The following is a 23,919-nucleotide window of genomic DNA, read 5'->3' on the forward strand; positions in this document are numbered from 1 at the left end:
CGAGCAACCCACCCAGACCCATTCCCCTACATTTACCCCTTCACCTAACACTACGGGCGATTTAGCATGGCCAATTCACCTACCCTGCACATTTTTGGACTGTGGGAGGAAACCAGAGCACCCGGAGGAAACCCATGCAAACACTGGGAGAATGTGCAAACTCCACACAGAGAGTTGCCTAAGGCAGGAATTGAACCCGGGTCTCTGGCGCCGTGAGGCAGCAGTGCTAGCCACTGTGCTGCCCAGTATTCTTTTATAATTTTTTAAATATCTACGGCACAATCTTTTTTAAAACTAATTATAAGCTATATACTTAGTAGTAAAAATTACAGTTATTCATATCTCTTATATGCATTAGCGCCAACCTGCAGGACCCTGGGAGAAACGTTCTGAACCAACTTTTATTCGAACTGCAGTACCCTGTCCACCTTGTCTGACTCCTATTCCAATGTAAGTACTGATAATAAGATTTGTAACTTACGTTTGAACTACTTCAGATAATTCTGGAACCTAATACTTGCAGTGCGTCTTAGCACATCATTGTGTCTTAAAATTGTCTAATCAAAAAAGAGTTCATTTTTCAAATTCTAAATGTAGTTTGTTTTTTATTTTTTGTCAATGTGATAACTTTCAATTACTTGGTGGTTGTAATTTGTGTATTCCGAAATAGGGCTTTTGTGGTTAAGATGTCATTAACCTTGCTCTTGCATAGCAATGTTTTTCTGAAGGCATTTCATTTAAATTAATATTCTGAAACAAAGGTTTTGCTTCCATTATTTTCACTTTCAACATTTCTTGCTATTAAAGGCAATTCAGTAAACAAGGTACTCCATTGCATGTGATACCATTTTCATTAAACATACCGTAATTAATGGGAAATCCTCTGTTGTTACGTGAAACTTTGTCGGTTAAAAGATGCAATTAACTTTTACTGTAGTAACCACTTGCATTTATTTGATATCTTCAGAGTAGAAAAGAGGGAATAGGCATTGAGCTTAGAATAGGAACTCGCATCCATGTCTGAAAGATGTTTGTCATTGAAATTTTTGTCTTTGGAAACAATGTGAGGTGCTGCATTTTGGAAAGGCAAATCAGAGTAGGACTTACACATTTAATGGTAAGGTTCTGGGGAGTGTTGCTGAACAAGGAGGCCTTGGAATGCAGGGTGATAATTCCTTGAAAGTAGAGATGCAGGTAGACAGGATAGTGAAGGCAGCGTTTGGTATGCTTGCCTTTGTTAGTCAGTGCGTTGAGTATTGGAGTTGGGAGGTCATGCTCCGAATGAACAGGACATTGGTTAGGCCACTTTTGGAATACTGCGTTCAGTTCTGGTCTCCCTGCTATAGGAAGGATGTTGTGAAACTTGAAAGGATTTAGAAAAGATTTAGAAAGATGTTGTCAGGCTCTGAGAGTTTAAGCAGTAGGGAGAGGCTGGATAGGCTTGAGGCTCTTTTCCCTGGAGTGTTAGAGACTGAGGTGAGGGGTTACTTTAGAGGTTTATAAAATCATGAGGGACATCAGGTGAATCAAGGTCTTTTCCCCAGGGTAGCAGACTCAAACATTAGAGGGCACAGGTTTAAGGTGAGAGGCGAAAGATTTAAAAGAGACCTAAGGGGCAGCTTTTTCACACAGGGGGTGGTCTTTGTGTGGAATGAGCTGCCAGAGGAAGTGGTGGAGGCTAGTACAATTACAACATTTAAAAGGCATTTGAATAGGTGTATGAATAGGAAGGCTGGCAAATTGAACTAGACCAATTTAAGATATCTGGTTGGCATAGACAAGTTGGACTGAAGGGTCTGTTTCCATGCTGTCTGGCTCAATGACTCTAAGTCAAAGATTTAAGTAGGTTGTCCCAGAAAGTAAAGGTCGTTTTGGCCCTCCAAGTATAAAGGAAGGAGGATGGAGATAAATTAGTTTTGGGGGGATTATACGCATTTTAGTCCTAAGCCTAAAGATCAAATTTAAAGTATTTAAGGATAACAGCAAAGTTGCAGGTAATATTTCGGCCGAATGTGCACTGGACAGGTAATTTGTACACTAGTTTAAGGTGCTTGGAAGGTTGAAGACGGAAGGACTTTGGTCATTTTGAAATTTGATCATTTCAAACCACAAGTACGTGTCAGCAGAGAAGTTGAGGGAATGACAAACTGGATCTCAGAGATGAAAATAAATAGCCATGGTGATTTAAGATGTGAATGTTATCTATGTTTTGAATCACACAGGGAACCTCAAATTACATGGGCTGATTCACCTTACTTGAAGGGGTGTTGACAAAACACGGGTACAAGAAGAAATGTTCTAAACCTTGCTTGTAAGAGTGGATTTTAAAGAATATCTTGAAGGAATAAATATGGTGGACGAATGGGAGTTTGGGCAGGAAATTACATTACTGTCAGAACAATCATCACATTTCCAGTTATGAAATGAGTTAGGAGATTGGAGCGAATGGTGTTTGGACCGAGAAGACTGGAGGCTATTACAGACATATGGAAATAAAGGAGAAAGAATAAGAAAGATATGATGTATGATTTTAAATATGTAGCACCTATGCAGGTCAGCAGGAGAGGTGTGATTGGCAAATAAGACTTGCTGTGAGATAAGATGCATGTAGTAGACTTTTCAAGTTGAAATTTATGGAGCGCAAACAATGGGAAAATCTATCTGAATTTGGAGAATAATCTGCAGTGGATAATCTAGGCTTTCATTTTGTCTTCTGTTATTTCTGGTTCATTTGGATAATCGGAAGCGTAGTCATCGAATAAACCCTTGCAATAATTTCATATGTGCGATTCATAGATATGCAAACAATTGCTAACATTCTTGTTTGACTTTTAACTTTTTGGTATAATTTGCTATTTTCTCTTGCAGGGCTTGTCTAGGAAAACATGAGGTGAGTCCAAAAACAACTATTTATGGTAAATATGCAGTTAGGCATTTGATCAATCCAATTTCAGTGTGGTTTTCTCTGTTGTTGCATCCTGGTCGTTGATGAGATCAGATTTTCACAGAAGTCAGTTAATCTTACTGATTCAATTTTCTGATTTCTGAGGCAGAGGACTGAGAGAAATTAGTGTTCATGTTGAAAACAAACTTTGAATGTATTTCTTGTCTTAATTTGACTCTCACCTTCATTTGAGTGGGACATTATTGGTATTTTAAAAGATGCCAGATGTCATTCAATATAAATTGATCTGCGAAGTTCCAAATGCTGTTGCATAAAGTTTAAATAATTTCTAGTAAATATATTATTGAATTGTTTTCCATTTATTAAAACTGATAATGATCTTTGGCCAAGATTATGTTGTGTGTTACGTGATTTTATGTACTTTGCATTGCAAAGATGAAACACAGTTGCTGCTGAAGGGACGCTTGTTCAGCTGAGAGCACACTTTATATTATTGACTATGATGCCCCAATGTAGCTACTGCTGCTAGCCTCAATTTATCAGTTTGCCCTGTGTTTAGTTTCATGATTTTGCTTATTTAATCAATAATATATCATTGCTTTTACTCTTTATCAAGGTCATTTGATGTGGAGGTACAGTGGGCAAAGTCAGAAGTCACATGAGACCAGTTATAGGCCAACAGGTTGATTTGAAATCACAAGCTTTCATGGTGCAGTCCCTACTTCACACCTTGTGAAGGGCTGTGCTCCAAAAGCTTGTGATTTCAAATAAACTCTAACTATAACCTGGTGTTGTGGTACTTCTGACTAAGACCATTTTGAGATTGAGGTGGAAAATTATGTTCAGTTTTTAAAGAAAAGCCTTAAAGGTGGAGGATCTTAGAATTGTTTCCTGGTTATGTTTCAGCCAATCTTCGTTAAGGCAACGGTAGTAACGCTGAAGTTGCCCTGAGGTTAGGAAGGGGAAGGATACTGCTGCTGAGTGGAAAATATGCAAGGGCAATAGTCATGGACATCAATGAGTTTAGGTATGCTACACAACAGGATAAACTGATTTTCTGCACTTAGAGAAAGAATGGCCCTTTAGAATGGGGTGCTGGTATGGTTGATACTGTGGAACAAAAGGCGGTGTTTACATGGGGGAAATGTTGGTAGAAGAGTAGCTAAATTTATGGGTGAATAGCACATTCAGAAATTCTGATGTGGTAAGGTAGAAGTAGATTGAAAAGCGCACTTATTGCACCTCGAAGCAAGAGGAGAGACCAGTTTGAGTAACTCCAAATAAGACAACATTTAATAGATCCTTGACCTTGTTTGAGTAGCCTAATTGTGAAAATGTGAATGACTATTAAGTCTATTTTAATTTGAATTCTATGGCAACATGTTTTACTGTTCAAATTTTGCATTCGTGATGACCGAGATCTACTGGAACTGTTGCTTAAGTATCACCAAAGGATGAAACTTCAATTAATTGCTTTACACTGTTAATTGGCAAACAGGGTGCTATCTACAATTACTGATGATTTTATTTGTTGCCTAAGACTGCATTCTTTACTTCCTAATTTGGTAGTTTTTTTATTGATGTAAAAAAACTTTTATTGCCCTGCAATGGTCAATTCTCCCCACTAACCTCATTAAACATTTTAATATGGTTGGTCACACAAAATTTTCCCCTTTGAGATCCATGCTGATAATCGAGACTATATTTCTGAATTCCAGCTGTACTTCTCTTTTTGTTAGGAAGAATTCCATTTTTTTTTGCCAATTATTTTAGGCTGACTGATGCGTGTCTCCTTGGATATGATCTGCGCCTCTTTATAAATATTGAAATTACATCACCCAACGTAGAGTAGACTGTAGTATGAAATGAATACAATAGTTAGATTGAAAGAAGTACAACTAAACTGCTGATGGGACCTTGGACGTGACGAGAGAGGAAATAAAAGGGCAAGTGTTACACCTGGGAAGGTGCTATGGGAAAGTGAGTTAGTGTTAGGAATGACAGAGCAGTAGGTCAGAGGAATTAGCTCACGTGAAATGTTTACAATGTGGGGAGGGGAAAATACATTTGGAGTTGGTGGAAATGGTGGAGGATGACATTTTAAATGTAGAGCTTGGTGGTGTGGAACTTGAGAACAAGGGGAACACTATCAATATTCTGGGGAAGAGGAGAACAGGTGAGGATAGAATTATGGGAAATGGGTCTTATACAGCTGAGGGCCCTGACAACCACGTGAAAGGGAATCCTCTGTTGAGGGAAAAAGACAACATGTCAAAGCCACCCATGTGCAAAGTGGAATCATCAGTTTGAGAAGGAGTGGTGATATATTTTCAAGACAGGATAGTATTTTGGAGGAGAGCTTGCAGGTGGTGTCATTTCCATGCATCTAATGCCCTTGTCCTTCTGGGTGATAGTGGTTACAAATTTGGAAGGTAGTGTTAAATTAGATTTGATGAGATGTTGTAGTGTGTGTCATGATATGGTATATACTGTGGCCACTGTGCATCAGTGATGAAGGGAATGAATATTGAAAATGATACTTGAGCTTCCAGTCAAGTGGGCTGCTATATCTTGGATGGTGTCAAGTGTTTTGATTGTTGTGGCAGAACTCATCCAGGCAAGTGGAGAGTATTCCATCACACTCCTCACTTGTGCCTTGTAGATGGTTAATAGGCCTTAGCGAGTTTTGAGAAGATTTTTGCTCAGTTTGAGGTTCTGGAATGTAGGTTTGCTCACTGAGCTGGAAGATTCATTTCCAGACGTTTCGTCACCCTACTAGGTAACATCTCCAGTGGGCCTCCAGGTGAAGCAATGCTGATGATTCCTGCTATTTATATGTTTGAGTTTCTTTGAATTGGTGATGTCATTTCATGGGGTGATGTCATTTCCAGTTCTTGGAAATGATGTCACCATGGGAAATGACATCACCACCACAGAAAATGACACCACCAACCCAAAGAAACCCAAACATATAAATAGAAAGCGGGAGTTCTCAGCAGTGCTTCGAGCGGAGACCCATGAAACATCTGGAAATGAACCTTACAGCTCAGTGAGCAAACCTACATCCAGATGGTTAAAAGGCATTAGGGCAACATGATGAGAGTTATTTGGCACAGAATTCTAAATGTCTGACATTTCTCTTGTAGCCACAGTATTTGTATAGCTGACCGGTTCTTTTTCTAGACCGTGGTAACCTCAACACCGATCTTTGTGGCACTCCACTGGTCACAGGCCTCCAGTTTGAAAAAGAACCCTCCACCACCACCCTCTGTCTTCTACCTTTTGAGCCAGTTCTGTATCCAAATGGTTAGTTCTCCTTGTATTTCATGAGGTCTAACCTTGCTAACCAGTCTCCCATGGGGAGCCTTGTCAAGCACCTTACTGAAGTCCATGTGGGTCATGTCCACTGCTCTGCCCGCATCAGTCCTCTTCGTTACTTGTTCAAAAAACGCAATCAAGTTTGTGAGACATGATTTCCCACACACCCAGCCTTGTTGACTATCCCTAATCAGTTCTTGCCTTTCCCAGTATGTGTAAATCCTGTCCATCAGGATTCTCTCCATCAACTTGCCCACCACCGACATCAAGCTCACCAGTCTACAGTTTCCTGGTTTGTCCTTAACACCTGTTGCAAATGATTATTGTGTCGCACTTACGTGGTGCATATATAACTTACCACGTCTTAGCCAAAGCCTGACAAGTTCTTGCTGCCTGTCGGCATAGACTTTGTCAATACTTGAGGAGTAGTGAATGATGCTGAACATTATGCAATCAAGAACATCCCACTTATAGAGTCAGAGAGATGTACAGCACGGAAGTAGACAATTTGACCCAACTTGTCCATGCCGCCCAGATATCCTAACCTAATCTAGTCCCATTTTCCAGCACTTGGCCCTTCCTATTCATATGCCATCATCCATATGCCTTTTAAGTACTGCAATTGTACCAGCTTCCACCACATTCTCTGGCAGCTCATTCCACACATGCACCCCCCCCCTGCCGTGTGAAAATGTCCCTTATGTCCCTTTTATATCTTTCCCCTCTCGCCCTAAAACAATGCCCTCTAGTTCTGGAATCCTCCAACCCCCGGAAAAAGACTTTGTCTATTTATCCTATCCATGCCCCTCATGATTTTATAAACTTCTGTAAGGTCATCCCTCCGCCTCCGACATTCCAGAGAAAACATCCCCAGCCTATTCAGCCTCTCTCTATAGCTCAAATCCTCCAACCCTGGAAAATCTTTGTAAATCTTCTGACCTTCTAATGGTGGGAAGGTCATTAGTGAAATACCTGGGATGCATTATATATAAAGAAAAAAGTGAAGAACCTGTTCTTCACTTTTTTCTTTATATATAATGCATCTCGCCTCCACTTCACCCACTAACTTGACAGAGTCGAAATCTGTCTTTTGGATACGTGCAACAAGCATAAAAATGGCGGTCATCTCATATTCAACGTTTTTGAAAAGCAGAATAATTTATAGAAACATTGTTCGATATGACAATTCCTTGACCAGTATTTAAAAATAAAAGCCATCTGGAAATTGTATGAAATGCAAAACAACCATGTCAGTTTAAAGGAAGTGAAAGAAAGAACATTGAGAAAGTACTTGCATCTCTGCCAACATTGCTAAATCTTTATACTTGTTCGCCTGGCATCTCTTGTGGCTCATTTCTGTCCTTTTCATCACTTGGGTAAAAATTGTCAAGAAAGGCCATCGATCAGTGAACTCAACAGGGGAGAATCTGACCAGTTATAAAAAGGAAATATTGAAATTTGATAGACATTTTGCTGGTGAAGGTAACAGTTATTCCTTTGATACAGGCATAAAGCTTATTTGTATAAAATTCCTTGTTTCGGAACATACATTTTGAAAGTTATTTTAAATTGAAAGATTAGATTAGATTAGATTACAGTGTGGAAACAGGCCCTTCGGCCCAACAAGTCCACACTGACCCGCCGAAGCGAAACCCACCCATACCCCTACATTTACCCCTTACCTAACACTACTGGCAATTTAGCATGGCCAATTCACCTGACCCTGCACATCTTTTTGGATGGTGGAAGGAAACCGGAGCACCCAGAGGAAACCCACGCAGACACGGGGAGAACATGCAAACTCCACACAGTCAGTAGAATGAAGATTAATTGAAAGGCCAAATTAAACTTCTGAAAATGTTGTCTTAATGTCTGGATTGTAATTCTCCCCAACCACATGGGATAAATATGAAGTAGATTTGACTTTCAAATATCTTCAGAAATAATCCAAATGATTCCTTTTTGTTTTGCTTGCATTTGCAACAGACTGCTTTCACAGAAAGCCAAGAGATATGGTGAGAGATGTCTTGTACATCCTTTGATATAGCAAATGTCAGTCATCAGTTATTGTAAATGTTGGTTTGAAGTGCATCAAGATGGGATCTGTAATCAGGCTTTTTTTTAAATGTCAGACCAGCTGTGCGAGAGACTTTGAAACTTCTCAGAGAGAGGTGTTAAGGAACAACTGTGATTGTAAGGCTGTTCACCTTGTAAAATGTTTTTCTCACAATTTCTGACAGCTGTTGGCTGCAAAGAAAATTTCGCATTCGTTCTACGTGCGCAGGTCTAGTATGCTAAAGGGTCTCATTAGTAAAACCTAACTCAATAAGAAATAATTTCGTTATCAGGACCTTATAGGTTATAATTGTTCTTTAATCCAAGAATTATTCCATTACATAATGAATTTTTGTTAAGAAGGCATATGGCGTTTTGGCTTTCATTAATAGGGGGATTGAGTTTAAGAGCCGCAAGGTTTTGCTGAAGCTCTGTAAAGCCCTAGTTTGACCACATTTGGAAAGTTGTGTCCAGTTCTGATCACTTCAATTTAGGGATCATGTAGATGCTTTAGAGAGGGTGCAGCGGAGACTTACCAGGAATGCTGCCTGGATTGGAGGGCCTGTCTTATGAAGAGGGGTTGAGTGAGCTCAAGCTTTTCACACTGGAGAGAAGAAGGAAGAGAGGTGACTTGATAGAGGTGTGCAAGGTAATGGGAGGCATAGCCAGAGACTTTTCTCCCGGGCAGAAATGGCTAACACAAGGGTCGATAATTTTAAGGTGACTGGAGAAATGTTAAGGGAGAAGTCAGAGGTAGGTTCTTTACGCAGAGAGGGTTGGGTGCATGGAATGCACTGCCAGTAGTGGTAGTATAGTCGGAGACATTAGGGACATTTAAGCAACTGCTGGACAAGCGCATTGACAGCAGTAAACTGAGGGGTATCTAGGCTAAGTTGATCTTAGATTACAGTAAATGCTTGGCACAACATTATGGGCCCAAGGGCCTGTACTGTGCTGTACTGTTGTATAGTTTGGGGATTTTAATATGAAAGCAGAAATGTTTTGTTACAGATGTACAGGATGCTGCTGTGACTACACATGTCCAATTTTGATCTCCTTAACTAAGAGCAGATGATATAAATGCAGCCACATGAAGGTTCCTCCCCTACAATGATACAATAGCTTGTATCTGTTGGAATTCAGAAGAATGAGAGATGACCTTATTGAACTGTACAAGATCCTGAGATGACATTATGCGTTAGGTGCAAAAATGTTCTCTTTTTGGGGGAGGAACTAGAACTGGAAGACAGTTTAAGAATAAAGGATCACCTGTTTATGACCATGATGAGTGGAGTTCTGATTTACAATGAGTATACTAGTGCTGCTTTTGATTATAAGTTTCAATTTAAACTTTTCCAACAGATGGTTGGTGCTTCATCAGATTGCCATTGTTAGTTTTCTTGCCTGAGGTGACTTGTTTTAAAAACTGTGGGATTTATTATTATTTATTGGAAAATTCATGCTTTGATTCCCAGTGACTTCTGTGAGATGATGCCATTGGATGAAAATCTGCGACCAGCATGTCATCTTTGTCAAAGGAACATTTGAAATTGAAATCGAGAAATCCAACTTCTTTTTAAATTCAGTGCTGGATGCAAGTCAATAGTGTAAAAATATTGAAATTGATAGCCTAAGAAGAATATTTAACAATTCCGTACAATGAACCCTTAAATCTTAGCTACCCTTGGGAAAGAAAAAATAGTTGGTAAATTCAAATGGTTCTATGCCTAGGAGTGAACGATGCCAACACAGAGGAACCTCAATTATCCGAATATCGGATTATCCGGCAAGATCACAAGATCCTGATGCTTGGCTAAACTAAGTTATCTGGCATTCGATTAACCGAACGAAATACTCCCACCCAGTGTCCTTCAGATAATTGAGGATCCTCTGTATTTATCTTGCTGAGATGCCTTGCATCAATCAGTTTAGATTATGTTAACATTTATACCATTCACCTGTCAGGATACACACAGTACTGAGTAAATGAATTAATCCTTGGAAGCAAGGATTTAAAATTATCAAGTAACAATTATTTATTCAAATGAACCATTAAAAATGCAAATTTTCAGTAAATCATTTTATCTACCAAAGAACACCAATTACAAAGTTATTTAATATCATGGTAATTCAGCAGTAACTAATTAGATGAATATGATTTGATTGTTAAGACCAACAAATAGTAAAATGTTTAGACTCATTATGTAGCTGACTATTTACCAACATTAGAAAGTCAGGTTTCTGAACAAATGGAAATCTTTTTGCTCATAGATAGCAATGTTTCTCGACTCTTTACACCTTGTGTTTGAGTAGGAGCTATGAACTAGTTCTCTCAAATTCTGAGTTGATTGAATAGCTAATGTCTTTTTGCGGCCTTGAGTTGCTTTTTCCACCTTCTGTAGGAATTCTGTATTTCACATAAGCCTCATGGTTTTAATTAACATTAACATTTTTTCTTTCCCAATGTTCAGATTACTGATGTTTTATCAGTGTCAGGAAAATGACAATGCATAAGACAATTCTCCTAATTCTACGTTTTTCTGAAATGGTGTTTTGTTTATATCTTTAGGATAGAAGCATATATTTTAAAATAGCGTTCTGAACAAGTTCTCCAAAACAGACTTTATTTCTTACAAATAATATTTATCATTAACAGCACTTTAGACCAAACCAATATATCATTTTAAGCAGTAATTCAGCTATGCAAACCTGTGTTACAAGTTGTACTGGTCAAGTTAACTTCTGCTATCTAAAAGATTCTAGGAACCCTCATGTTCAATAAGTAAGAATATTAGTGGCATGACGTTATTGCTGAGTATTTAAAAATATTGAAAGAAAATTCTTTGTGCAATAAAAGGATTGCTATAATATCAGATTCGATTTGTCTCATGTCGTGCATTAGCAACAATTTAGATAATTAAGTTTATTTTTATGAAATTTGAATGGCAGCTACACATCAAGTGTTTTGTACATACTTTGGAATTTGATTCCTCTATATTAATCTTAAGAAGTTACTTGAACCACTTAATGCAATTTTGTTTCTTTTTTTGTTATTTTGACTATTTATGCAAATTAACTCTAAACTGATGGAATCGCATTCAGAATCTCAGGGGAAGCAGAGTGTATGAAAATTGGTATTGACTGTGTAAATTTCTCACTTCCTTCCTTGCATGTGTGGTTGCTGCTACAGGATAGCACCATGGGTGTTGACATCTTCATTGTGTATTAATTAGTTAAATAATATAGTTGTATCATAGCTAAGCTTTACCTTGTTCAACCAACTGTTTATATATACACACTATTTACTGGAATCTTAAGTGAGCACTCACCAAGAGGAACATTAGCTGTAAAAGCGGAAGCATTCCTTCTCTCTGGCTAAATATACTGACTCCAATAATTAGAGAGAGACTGGAGTAGACACCTTACCCCTCACTTGTTCTGCCATTCCATTCAATCCTGGCTGATTGGCAAATGTAGTACCATATTCTTTTTTTTGATCCATTTACAAATAAGGAGCAGGGACAGACCGTTCAGACCCTCTGGTCTGCTGTGTCATTCACTATGATCACGGATGATCTGACTGTAAACTCAAATCCTCATATCTAGCCTGATCTTTTTGCTGAACAGGATTTTTTCTATTCCTGCTTTTAAAATATTCAAGGACTTTGTTTCTATCAACTTTTGAGGATTCCTGATTTTTAAACAGTGACCCAAGTTCTTGATTCTCCCACAGTAGGAAACTCCTTTTCCACATCGACCCTATTGAGGCCCCTTAGGATCCTGTCTGTTTAAATCAAATTGCCTTTTACACTCAAGCTCAAGCGGATACAAACCTAGTTCGTCCAAACTTTCCTCTTCAGACAACCTGCTTATTCCAGGTATTAGTGACAACCATTTTGTGAACAGTTTCCAATGCTTTTCCATCTTGCCTGTGAAGATGACCAATGTGGTGTCTCAGTGCCCTGCATAACTGAAGCATAACCTCCCCACTTAGTTTAGCTTCCCTTGTGATAAATTATAACATTCTGTTTGCTTTCCTCATTTAACTGCAAAATAATCTTTTGTGATTCGTGCACTTGGTCATCTAGCTTCTGTATCTCAGAGCTCTGAATTTACTCACCATTTAGATAATATGCTTTTTTATTCATCCTGCCAAAAAGTTCAATTTCTCATTTTCCCACATTATACTACATTTGCCACTACCTTTCCACACTCATAAACTATCTATATACCCCTATGGTGTCCTCATGTCCTGTTCACGATCAACTTTCTTAGCTATCTTTGTGATATCCACTAACATCCTTGATCCATAGAAATTTATCAATTCCATGTGCTTCAGCCTTAGCAAACATTTTTAAGAGGTTTTTTTTAATGTTTTCTGAAAATTAGTAGAAATAAATGTACAGATGTTCTGTTGAGTATTTTATGCACATTTCTGAAAAAGAACAAACCACATTTGTCATGCATGATGAACCATTTATAATCACTATGGTGATCAGTTGAAATTTTTCATGGTGTCTGGTAGTTTCTTGACAAGCTGATTCTAGACTAGTTTATCTCTAATTTCTTGGTTACCTCTCCTTCCTACCTTCAATGGTGGTGTAACATGCAATATTGCTAACTAGCCTAATATTGATTTGGAAGTGCTGATGTTGGTTTGAGCTGTATAAAGTTAAAAACGACAACACTAGGTTATAGTCCAACAGGTTTATTTGGAAACACTAGCTTTCGGGGTGCTGATACTTCAGGTAGTTGTGGAGTATAAGATCGTGCAATACAGAATTTATAGCAAAAGTTTACTGTGTGATGTAACTGAAATTATATATTGAAAAAGACCTGAATTGTTGTTAAATCTCTCGTCTTTTAGAATGGGCGTGTTGGTTTCAGTTCTTTTGTATGTAAATTCCAGAACTTCCTTAAAGTTACATTCTCAATGAACTTTAACAATTGGTGCCATGTTGGCCCAGATAATGCATTGAAACTGTGAGCTGCCCTGTGTGAGGTTGTCTGTGCCCCAATGTTCAGACTAATTCTAATCTTAAAAAAAGAGATTTACAGAATTTTACATGGATACATGCAGTTTTTGAGCAAAATAAAATGCCTATTCTAAAAGATGAGAGACTTAACAAACAATCCAGGTCTTTTTCAATATATCATTTCAGTTACATCACACAGTAAACTTTTGCTATAAATTCTGTGTCCTACGATCTTACTCTACCACCGCCTGATGAAGGTGCAGCGCTCTGCAAGCTAGTGCTTCCAAATAGATCTGTTAGACTATAACCTGGTGCTGTAATAATTTTTAACTTAGCCTAATATTGGCTGATTTAAATCAATCTGTGAAGGGAACCTTGTCTCTGTGACTCCTTTGTGGTAGTTTATTAACTGTCCAGCCACTAATTGAGTGCTAGAAATATATAATTTGGGTACTTCCTATCTTCCTATTCTCATCTAGACTCCAATAAAGTGTGATGATTATGTTGTAAGTACTTCTTCACACTTTGGGTCTATCATTTGTGTTCTCGGTACTTCTTGGTGTAAAAAGGTTTTATTAATGAATCCTGTAAATATCAGCTAATTTGCTTGACAGTTTTTTTTCACTCCAATTATGATTTATTTTCTTTCACATTTGCAGTACTTTTTTACATAGTTTTTTTACTCAAACGACATGAAAGGGCGCTTTGAACCAGTTAATGTTTAAGCAACATGAGAAAATATGTTTGCACATTTCTTTAAGAAGTCTTTGCCTTTTTAGTCAAATATACTTAGAATCACACAGCACATAAACAGACCTTTTGGTCCAGCTCATCTGCACCAACGAGATGTCCCAATCTGACATAGTCCCTTTGCCAGCATCTGGCCCATACACCTCTAAAGTCTTTGTATTCGTATATCCATCCAGATAACAACTGTTAAATGTTTTAATTGTATTTGTCTCCACCACCACCTCAGGAAGCTCATCCCAGACATATACTAATCTCTACATGAAGAAGTACCCCTCAGGTCCTCCTTAAATCTTATCCCTCTCACTTTAAACCTGCGTCCTTAATGTTTAGATCCTACCACGCTTCCCCCCCCCCCCCACCAAAACTCCAAAAAAGACCTTGGCCATGCTCCTTATGATTTAAAAAACCTCTATAAGGTCGCTCCTCAATTTCCGACTTGAAGTGTAGTCAGTATTGTGAAGTAGGAAATGGAAGCGCAGCAGCCAATTATGTACAGAAGTGTAATGATGACCACGCAATTTTTCTTTTGGTGATGTTGGTTCAGGGCTAAGTGTTGACTGAGACATGAGCAAAACCTCTTTTCTTTAAAATAGTACAAAGGGGACTTTTTAATGGGGATTTTTTTATTGAGAAGACCAGTTATGGCCTTCATCTGAAAGCACTTCCAACAGTGAACCTCTCCTTCAGCATTGCTTTTAAATGCCAATCTCAACATTGTGCAAACATTTTTGAAGTGGGACTTTAAACTTAAGATCTCATGATTCAGAGATGACAGTGTAAGCCATTAATCCAGCTCCATTCATACTATAACTCACATTGATTCCCCCCTTCACCCATTATTCTTGTGCTGTTTGCCTACTTTTGCTCTTGGTTAAGCAACAGCTCAATTTTGAAAATCTCTTCCTTGATTTCAAATTCCTCCGAGTTAACCCTTCTTATCTTTGTAGTCTCCAGCCCCATAAGTCTCCAAGGAATTTGCTCCTCCTATTCTGACCTTTTTGATCGTCATAAGTTTACCTGCTCTAGTGTTCATGTTTATGCCTTCAGCTGCCGTGGGCCTGATCTCTGGAATTCCACCCTCGATCTCCAAACCCCTTTATCTCTTTTTTCCTCTTTAAAGATGTTTCTTAAAGTCTAGCACTTTGATCAAAGTTTTGGTCAACTATCCTTATGTTGTCTCCTTGCATGTCTTGGTGTCAGAATTTGTTTGACAAGGCTCATGTGTAGCACCTTTTAACTGTGTAAGTAGAAGTGTTTATTTTTAAGAAGTTGACATTTGTAACTTTACGGTTCGGTTTAAAATCAAGCCTTTGTTCACTGGACATTTATTATTTTCAAGTATTAATTATTCCTGGAGTATGCCATTCCTGTATTATTTCATTATGAAATAAAGGAGGAAAAAGGAAAGTCTAAATATCACAGCTGCATATTGCTTTGAAGAAAAGGATTTTTTAAGAGATATTTCACTTTTCTCTTAATGACGAATCATAATCTTTAAATGAGGGGTTGATGAGCAGACTGGAGTAATTTAATATCAAGGATAATTCACTTCAAATAATAAAACAATTTTTAAAAATTTGACACATTTCTAACAATTTTATACAAAAAAAGTCCATGCAACCTTTGACCAAATCTAAAATACCACTGCCTGGAGCAACTATGTTCTAGAACCAACAAGCAAGCAAATCATTGTATATTTAGTAATGAGTAATGAACCCAGAAGGGAGCATTTATCTTGCATTTATCTAACAATGGTCATATGATCAAATTCAATGTTACGTTTGAAAATGAGAAACTTGATTCTAGAGAGTCAAGTGGTTGAAGTTTCAGTGAGTGAGCATTTGGGGGTAGTGACCATAAATCTAAGTTTCAAAGTCATTGTGGAAAGAGATGAGGATAGTGCAGACGTTCACTGTCTAAATTGATGTAAGGCCGATTTCAGTATCATCAGATGTAGCAAACATAGACAAAACTCAATTAAATCAGCCAGACAGGATCTCCCTCTAGCAAATCTGTACTGACTGTCTGATCATTCTGTGCCTTTCCAAGTATTAAATAATTCAGTCCTTCAGATTTTTCTCATGATAATTTCCCTACCACTGATGTCAGACTAACTGGTCTATAATTACTTAGTCTATCCCTGCTGCCCTTCTTGAACAAAGGAACCACATTAGCTATCCTGTAGTTATCTGGATGCAGCTGCTTGCAGGGAAGTCTACATTTGGAAAGTGGGAATTTTTTTAAATGTAGTACAGTGTGAATTCAGGGCCAGTGTGTTCCTCTAAGAGTGAAAAGCAAAGGCAGCAAATCCAGGGAATCTTGCATGTCAAGGGTATTTAGAGTTTGATAAAGAAAACAAATTTGAATTATTAGAATTAGGTTTTATTGTCACGTGCTCAAGTACAGAGATCCAGGGATACAGTGAAAAGTATACAAAGTCGTCATTCTCTGGTAGTCTTAGGTAAAAATTAACCTAGAATTGACAGAAACAACCATCTTAGATACAATAAACAGAATTTAAAAAAAACCAAAATCAGAAATACAAGAAACCGAGCCAAGAAGAAAAGGAAATGTCCATATCTTAAAATCTAATCTCCATAAGATAAGTAGGCCTCTATCCCTGAAGCTACGAGTCCCTTGCTCTCTCGCTCGTGCTCTTGCTCGCTCTTTTTCTCTCATGTGCGCGTGCGCACACACACACCCACGCACACACAAGTCTAAGGGGTGAATTTGCATTTGCAGATACATTCTATTTTGTTCAAAAAGCACACAGTCTGTAGGCAGTCAGTCCATGTGACATTTTATAAATCCCTACTTTGGAAATAGAACTAGTCTGACTCAAGATTGTAATACAGACAGACTTTAACCTCATAACTTTACTGCATTGTCTGAGCTGAGATGTCACTTTTTTCTAAAACCTTAAGTAATCTCGGGAATGTAACTTGAAAGAAGTTCTGAGATTTACATATTAATGAATCGAAACCTGCAACCCGTTCTAAAAGATGAAAGACTTAACAGCAATCTATGTTTGTTCAATATATTGCGTCAGTTGTCTGACACAATGACCTTTTGCTATAAATTCTGTGTCCTGTGATCCTGCCCCACCTGATGAAGGAGCAACGCTCCAAAAGCTAGTACTTCCAGATAAACCTGTTGGACTATAACCTGGTGTTGTGATTTTTTAAAATTAATATGGAGGAGGTATTAGATTTTCTTTAGGCATATAGGTGCATAACCCTAGAGCCTGATGAGATGTAATGCAGGCTGCTATGGGAGGCAAGGGAGGAGATTGCTGGGACCATTGTGGTTTCTGCTGGCCATAGGTGAAGTGCCAGAAGACTACTGGATAGCTCATGCAGTTATTTTGTTCAAGAAGGATAGCAGAGATAGACTAGGTAATTACAGACCAATTAGTCTAACATTTGTGGTTGGGACATTATAAGAAGAAAAGTCTGATGGACTAGATTATTTAATACTTGGAAAAGCAGTGAATGATCAGGGACAGTCAGTATGGATTTGCTAGAGTGAGATCCTGTCTGACTAATTTAGTTGAGATTTTTGAAAAAGTGACTAAATATATCGATGAGGGTAGTGCAGTTGATGTAGTTTACAAAATCCCACATGGAAGACTGCTCCAAAAGTTGGAAGCCCATGGGATTCAAGACAAGTTGGCAAACTGGATCCAAAATTGGCTTGTAAATGTGAGGCAGAACGTGATAGAGGATTGTTTTTCTGGAAGCTTGTGACCAGCATTGTGCGTCAGGGATTGGTGCTGGAACCCTTGCTGTTTATGTACATTAATGTCATGGATGTAAATGTCGAAGGTATAATTAGTAAGTTTGCAGATGGCATGAAAGTAGGTAGACATTGTTAATAGTGATGAGGATAGTTTTGGGCTACAGTCTGACATTGATCAGCTGGTAAATTGGGCAGAGTAATAGCAGATGGAATTTAATTCTGATAAGCGCTAGGTAATGTATTTTGGGAAATCTAATAAGAGAAGGGTATACACAATAAATGATAGGTCCATACGGCATACTGAGGAACGTTGGGATCTTGTTGTACATGGCCATAAATCCCGAAAGGTATCAGCACAAGTAGATAGCCTGGTGAAGAAAACATGGAGGATATTTGCCTTCATTATCTGAGGTGTAGAATATAAGAGCAAGGAAGTTTTAGTAAAACTTTATAAAACATTGGTCAGGCTGCAGATTGAATACTGTTTGCAGTTTTAGTTGCTGCACTATCAGAAGCATATGATTACACTAGAGAGGATGCAGAGTGACTTTGAATTACCAACCAAGAGACTTTACCACTTAGTGAAGAAGAATCCCAGAACAGTACAGCAGAGAACTAGGCTATTCACACCATTGAATCATTGTACTCTTTTCAAAGAGAAATCCAGTTAGTTCTGACTGTGTCCCCACATTCCCATTTTTTTCCTCTTTCAAATGTCTATCCAGTTCCTTGACAGGCAATGCATTTTAAATCATATCCTTTGCTTTTGTACAGTTTTCTTCCTATCACCTCAGGTTCTTTTTCTGGTTGCTTTACATTTGTGCCCTCTGGTTATTGAGCCTTCAGCCTTTGAAAGCTGATTATTTATTTATTTATTCTGCCTAAAGCCTTCAAGATTTTCGACACCTGTACCAAATATCGTCTTTGTCTTCTCTGCTCTAAGTAACTGTAGCTTCTTTACATAATAACATCAGATATCCAGCATAAAAGCAGTGAAGTATCTTCCTGACAACTTGTAAAAGGACATTTATATCTGAGATTTTTTTTAACAGGAAAAACTGGGCAAATCTATCTGATTTTATTTCTTGAAAAGTATTCTACATAAACTACATGAAATAAAATGGGGGAGGTTGATTTTCAGGAAATCTGTTGATAATACAACTATGTAAAACACAGAACTGCTGATGCTGGAGATTCAGAGCAGTGATGAGACCTCATTTGGTGTACTGTTGACATTATTGGTCTCCTTATTTAAGGATATAAATATGTTGGAAAGTTCAGCGAAAGTTAATGAAATTAAAACCTGAAATGGACATATTATTTTATGAGACAAGGTTAAACATGCTAGGTATATAATCTGCTGGAACTTCTAAGCGATGGAAGCAACTTGATTAAAATATATAAAATCCTAAAGAGTCTTGATAGGGTGTGTTTCCTTTTGTGGGATTATCTAGATCTAATTGCCATTACTGAATCCACTTCATCACAGAAATCAATCTTCAGCCCATTTGGTACATTCCACTCGACATCCCTTTTACCATTAATCTACCTCTGGTGGGTCTCTCTTGATAATGGCACAAGACACATTCAGAAATGGTGCTGAAGTAATCTGAGAAATTGGTTAAAAGGTAGGATCCGGTAGCACATGTATGTTAGACTAATGCTTGATTAGCTTGTGCAATAGCTCTCTCAATTTGGCACAAGTTCCCAGATATTAGTGATGTTTGCATTATTGGATACTGGTTGCTTTCAACTGGGAGTTATTTCTGTCAGTTCTTTGGACCAAAGGAATTTTTTGAAGTCATGAAGTTGTAAAAACATCTGTCAAATGTGGAGGAAAAAAAATGAACAGTAAGGGTCAGAAAGACCCTGGTATTTATTGACAGATTGACATTATGCATCAACGGTCAGTGTCAGTTCATCTGTGGTGGTTTAGATTCTAAGGTACCTTATTTAGACTTGTATTTGCTACAACGAAATGTGGACTCAGTTGATGAAAGGAATAGCAGAAACAAAAACACAAATTGTAAGCAAAACTCAGAAGGTCTGGCAGCATCTGTGGGACGAAAGCAGAGTTAACATTTGAAATCCGGTGGCTCTTCGTCAGAACTGATAGCAGCTAGGAAACAGTGGTATTTGTACTGAAGATCAGGTGAGGGGAGCAATAAGCAGATAGGTAGAGTCAAAGCTGAGACAGAGAGAGATATATGAAAGGAAGGTAGGCAGACGAGGGGGTTATTGATAGTAGACCAAGGAAGAAGAGAAGCTGAAGAAGTGGTAATGAGTAGACTGCATCTGCTATTAATAATCCTTTTGGCTGCCTATTCCTTTCATATCTCTCTTTCTGTCTGGATTTTGTCTCCACCTATCTGCTCACCTTTCCCACCCCACTCCCCACCTTGCCTTCAATATAAAAAAAACACTTTTTTTCATAGCTGCTATCAGGTCTGATGAAAGGTCACTGGTTTTTAAATGTTAACTCTGCTTTCTGTTCGCAGATGCTGCTAGACATGCCGAATTTGGCTAGCAGTTTCTGTTTTTGTTTCAATTATAAAAGTTCTGGACTAATCCTAAACTTTATATTTGCCTGAAATAACTTTGAAATAGTTCTGAATAATGCAAAATTGTTTTGATATTTATGTAATATCCAATCAAGTCTAAGGTTTATTTGTTTTTGAGTGAGTGCATTTTTTTGCTTGTGAGAAATATTAGAAAGAAAAGCTTTGTCCTTAACACTTGGTAAATGGAGCTGTTTAGACAAGACCAGAAGTAAAAATGTCATAAACAGTAAAATTATCAGAAATTTGTAGTTTATTCTTCAATACTGAATCTGTGAATTATTTGAATGTCTTTCACATGGGGATAGAAGTGCATACATTCCACAATGCTGCAATTTGTTACACTGATTTTCAGTAGGAAACTTTTTTTTAAGTTTGCCTGCTACTGCATAACATAAAATAGATTTTAAATTCCAGGATGGAGAAGCAATGCGATAGTAGTGATTAAATATTTTAATGTATTCCTTAGTAAAAATACAGGAATCTTTTAAATTCTTATATAGTCACATGGCTATCATAGAGAAATGGTAAACAGCCCAGTTTTGAAATAACAGCAATGGGGCTGGAGCCTGTGGATTTGGTCAGCACCAAGTCACTGATCCAAAGATGATCAAATATTAATGTCAAAGGCCTATTGCCTGCCAATAACTGTGTTTGACTCCCGAGTAGCTGAACAGCTTATGGAAGTGAACAAAATTGCCAGAAAGCATCAGAACTCTGGAAAGGGAGGTGCTGTCCTTCTGAAAGAATACTTTATGCCTGATGAAAGCCAACTTATTTCATCTCTTCAGTTGTAGTAAGCTGTAGCATTTAACCAGAAGGTTGGAGACTTTCTAAATGTGAACCTAGTTGCTTTGTGCCTCCTGCAAGTATGTGAAAGTACCTGAAGAACAAAGGTAGAGGAGCAGCAGGTCCTGTCAAGCCAAAAGGATCATCTCTATGAACTCTGATAGGGACCATTGAAATACCTTCTCAGTCTTTCCCTCCATCTATAATGCCGATACCTTTCTTTGGATATCTGTTTGTATGTGTGTGTAAAAGGAGCTTTGCAAGGGTGTGGGGGGTGCAGTTAGAGTTTAGGTTAGTAGACTTGTATGTTAACAGTTCATAACTGTTTACCTATAGCTAGAATCTATTTATTTATAATCAATAGTAATCCTTCTTAAGTGCAGAAACCTGTTCCATGCTTTCCATCTGCCTCTAACATAGAGGTAAATTGGGATATTTTGTGTACGTTCATAAAATTTTTAAACTTTTATGACTCCACGAATAGCAGGGCTTGAATTCCAGCATACTACTTCAGTAGCATAACAAAACCAGTTATATTTTCCTCCGAAGCACCGCTGTACTTTGAAATCTGAATCTGTTTTGAAACTACAATAGTTCTAATGCATACATTTTTGTGTTTCAGGTTAGTCTTTTGCCTTGTCATGCAATTGGACCCTACTCTTGTAGCAGACCTTGTGGACGACTCTTGGCCTGCCTGAATCATAAATGTGCAAAAGAATGCCATGTAGTCGCTGTAATCGATGAAGATGATAAAGAAAAGGTATGAAAACAACTCCATATTATCCTTGTACAGGGCCTTGGTAAGACCACGCCTAGTATATTATGAGCAGATTGGTCTCTTATCTGAGGAAGGATTATTTTGCTATGGATTGAGTTCAAAGAATTTTACCAGACTGATTCCTTGGATGGCAGGACTGATTAATTAAAAGAGACTACGTTGGCTAGGACTATATTCACTGGAGTTTAGAAGAATGAGGGGGAATCTCATTGAAATCTCTAAAAACCTAACTGGGCTACGTGGGAGAAATGTAGGAAGAATGTTTCCAATGATCAGTACCATATGTCACAGTCTGAGGATCCAGAATAGGTCATTTAGAATTCACCCAAAGAGTGGTTAGCCCAGCAAATTCCCTGCAATAGAAAATGGTTGAGGCCAAAACATTGAATGTTTTCAAGAAGGAGGTGAAATATAGGTTTTATGACTAAAGGGACCAAAGGATATAGAGCGAAAATGGATCCAGTGTACTGAGTTGGATGATCAGCTGTGATCATATTGAATGCCGGAGCAGGGTCGATTGACCAAAGGGCTTATTCCTGTTCTTATTGTCTATGTTTACGTTTAAAAAACTCTTTTGACTTTCTTATGACAGTTTGTCCTGCCTCTCACGATGGATTCCAACAATTTGCCCAAGATTGAGTTTAGACTATCTGTCCTATAATTATTTGACTTATTCTTATTTCCTTTTTAAGTAAAGGTACAACCTTAGTAGTTCTCCAATTGTCTGGCAGCACACTATTAAAGAACATAGAACATAGAACAATACAGCACAGAACAGGCCCTTCGGCCCACGATGTTGTGCCGAACATTTGTCCTAGCTTAAGCACCTATCCATGTACCTATCCAATTGCCGCTTAAAGGTCACCAATGATTCTGACTCTGCCACTCCCACAGGCAGCGCATTCCATGCCCCCACCACTCTCTGGGTAAAGAACCTATCCCTGACATCCCCCCCCATACCTTCCACCCTTCACCTTAAACTTATGTCCCCTTGTAACACTCTGTTGTACCCGGGGAAAAAGTCTCTGACTGTCTACTCTATCTATTCCCCTGATCATCTTATAATCCTCTATCAAGTTACCCCTCATCCTTCGCCGTTCCAATGAGAAAAGGCCTAGCGCACTCAACCTATCCTCGTACGACCTATTCTCCATTCCAGGCAACATCTTGGTACATCTCCTCTGCACCCTCTCCAAAGCTTCCACATCTTTCCTAAAGTGAGGTGACCAGAACTGCACACAGTACTCCAAACGTGGCCTTACCAAGGTCCAGTACAACTGCAACATCACCTCACAACTCTTGAATTCAATCCCTCTGCTAATGAACGCTAATACACCATAGGCCTTCTTACAAGCTCTATCCACCTGAGTGGCAACTTTCAAAGAGCTATGAACATAGACCCCAAGATCCCTCTGCTCCTCCACCTTACTAAGAACCTACCGTTAACCCTGTATTCCGCATTCTTATTTGTCCTTCCAAAATGAACAACCTCACACTTGACAGGGTTGAACTCCATCTGCCACTCCTCCACCCAGCTCTGCATCATATCTAAGTCCCTTTGCAGCCGACAACAGTCCTCCTCACTCTCCACAACTTTAACAATCTTCGTATCGTCTGCAAATTTACTGACCCACTCTTCGACTCCTTCTTCCAAGTCATTAATAAAAATACAAACAGCAGAGGACCCAGAACTGATCCCTGCGGAACTCCACTTGTAACTGGGCTCCAGGCTGAATATTTACCATCTTCGACCAGTTAGCCAGTTCTCTATCCAACTGGCCAAATTTCCCACTATCCCATGCCTCCTGACTTTCCGCATAAGCCTACCATGGGGAATCTTATCAAATGCCTTACTAAAATCCATGTACGCTACATCCACTGCTCTACCCTCATCCACATGCTTGGTCACCACCTCAAAGAATTCAATAAGACTTGTAAGGCAAGACCTACCCCTCACAAATCCGTGCTGGCTGTCCCTAATCAAGCAGTGTCTTTCCAGATACTCATAAATCCTATCCCTCAGTACCCTTTCCATTACTTTGCCCACCACCG

General features: G+C 38.5%; 1 protein-coding gene across 1 annotated transcript in view; it reads left to right on the forward strand.

Moving 5' to 3' along the window:
• Positions 1-23,919, forward strand: part of nfxl1 (nuclear transcription factor, X-box binding-like 1) — a 170,011-nt gene that overhangs the window by 82,979 nt on the left and 63,113 nt on the right. The window contains exons 14-16 of the mRNA XM_043691569.1: positions 359-450; positions 2,869-2,890; positions 21,712-21,849. Coding sequence (XP_043547504.1) covers positions 359-450; positions 2,869-2,890; positions 21,712-21,849 — 252 coding nt within the window. The remainder of the gene's footprint in view (positions 1-358; positions 451-2,868; positions 2,891-21,711; positions 21,850-23,919) is intronic.

The sequence above is a fragment of the Chiloscyllium plagiosum genome, chromosome 1 (assembly GCF_004010195.1).
Source record: "Chiloscyllium plagiosum isolate BGI_BamShark_2017 chromosome 1, ASM401019v2, whole genome shotgun sequence".
NCBI classification, from domain to species: Eukaryota; Metazoa; Chordata; class Chondrichthyes; order Orectolobiformes; family Hemiscylliidae; genus Chiloscyllium; species Chiloscyllium plagiosum.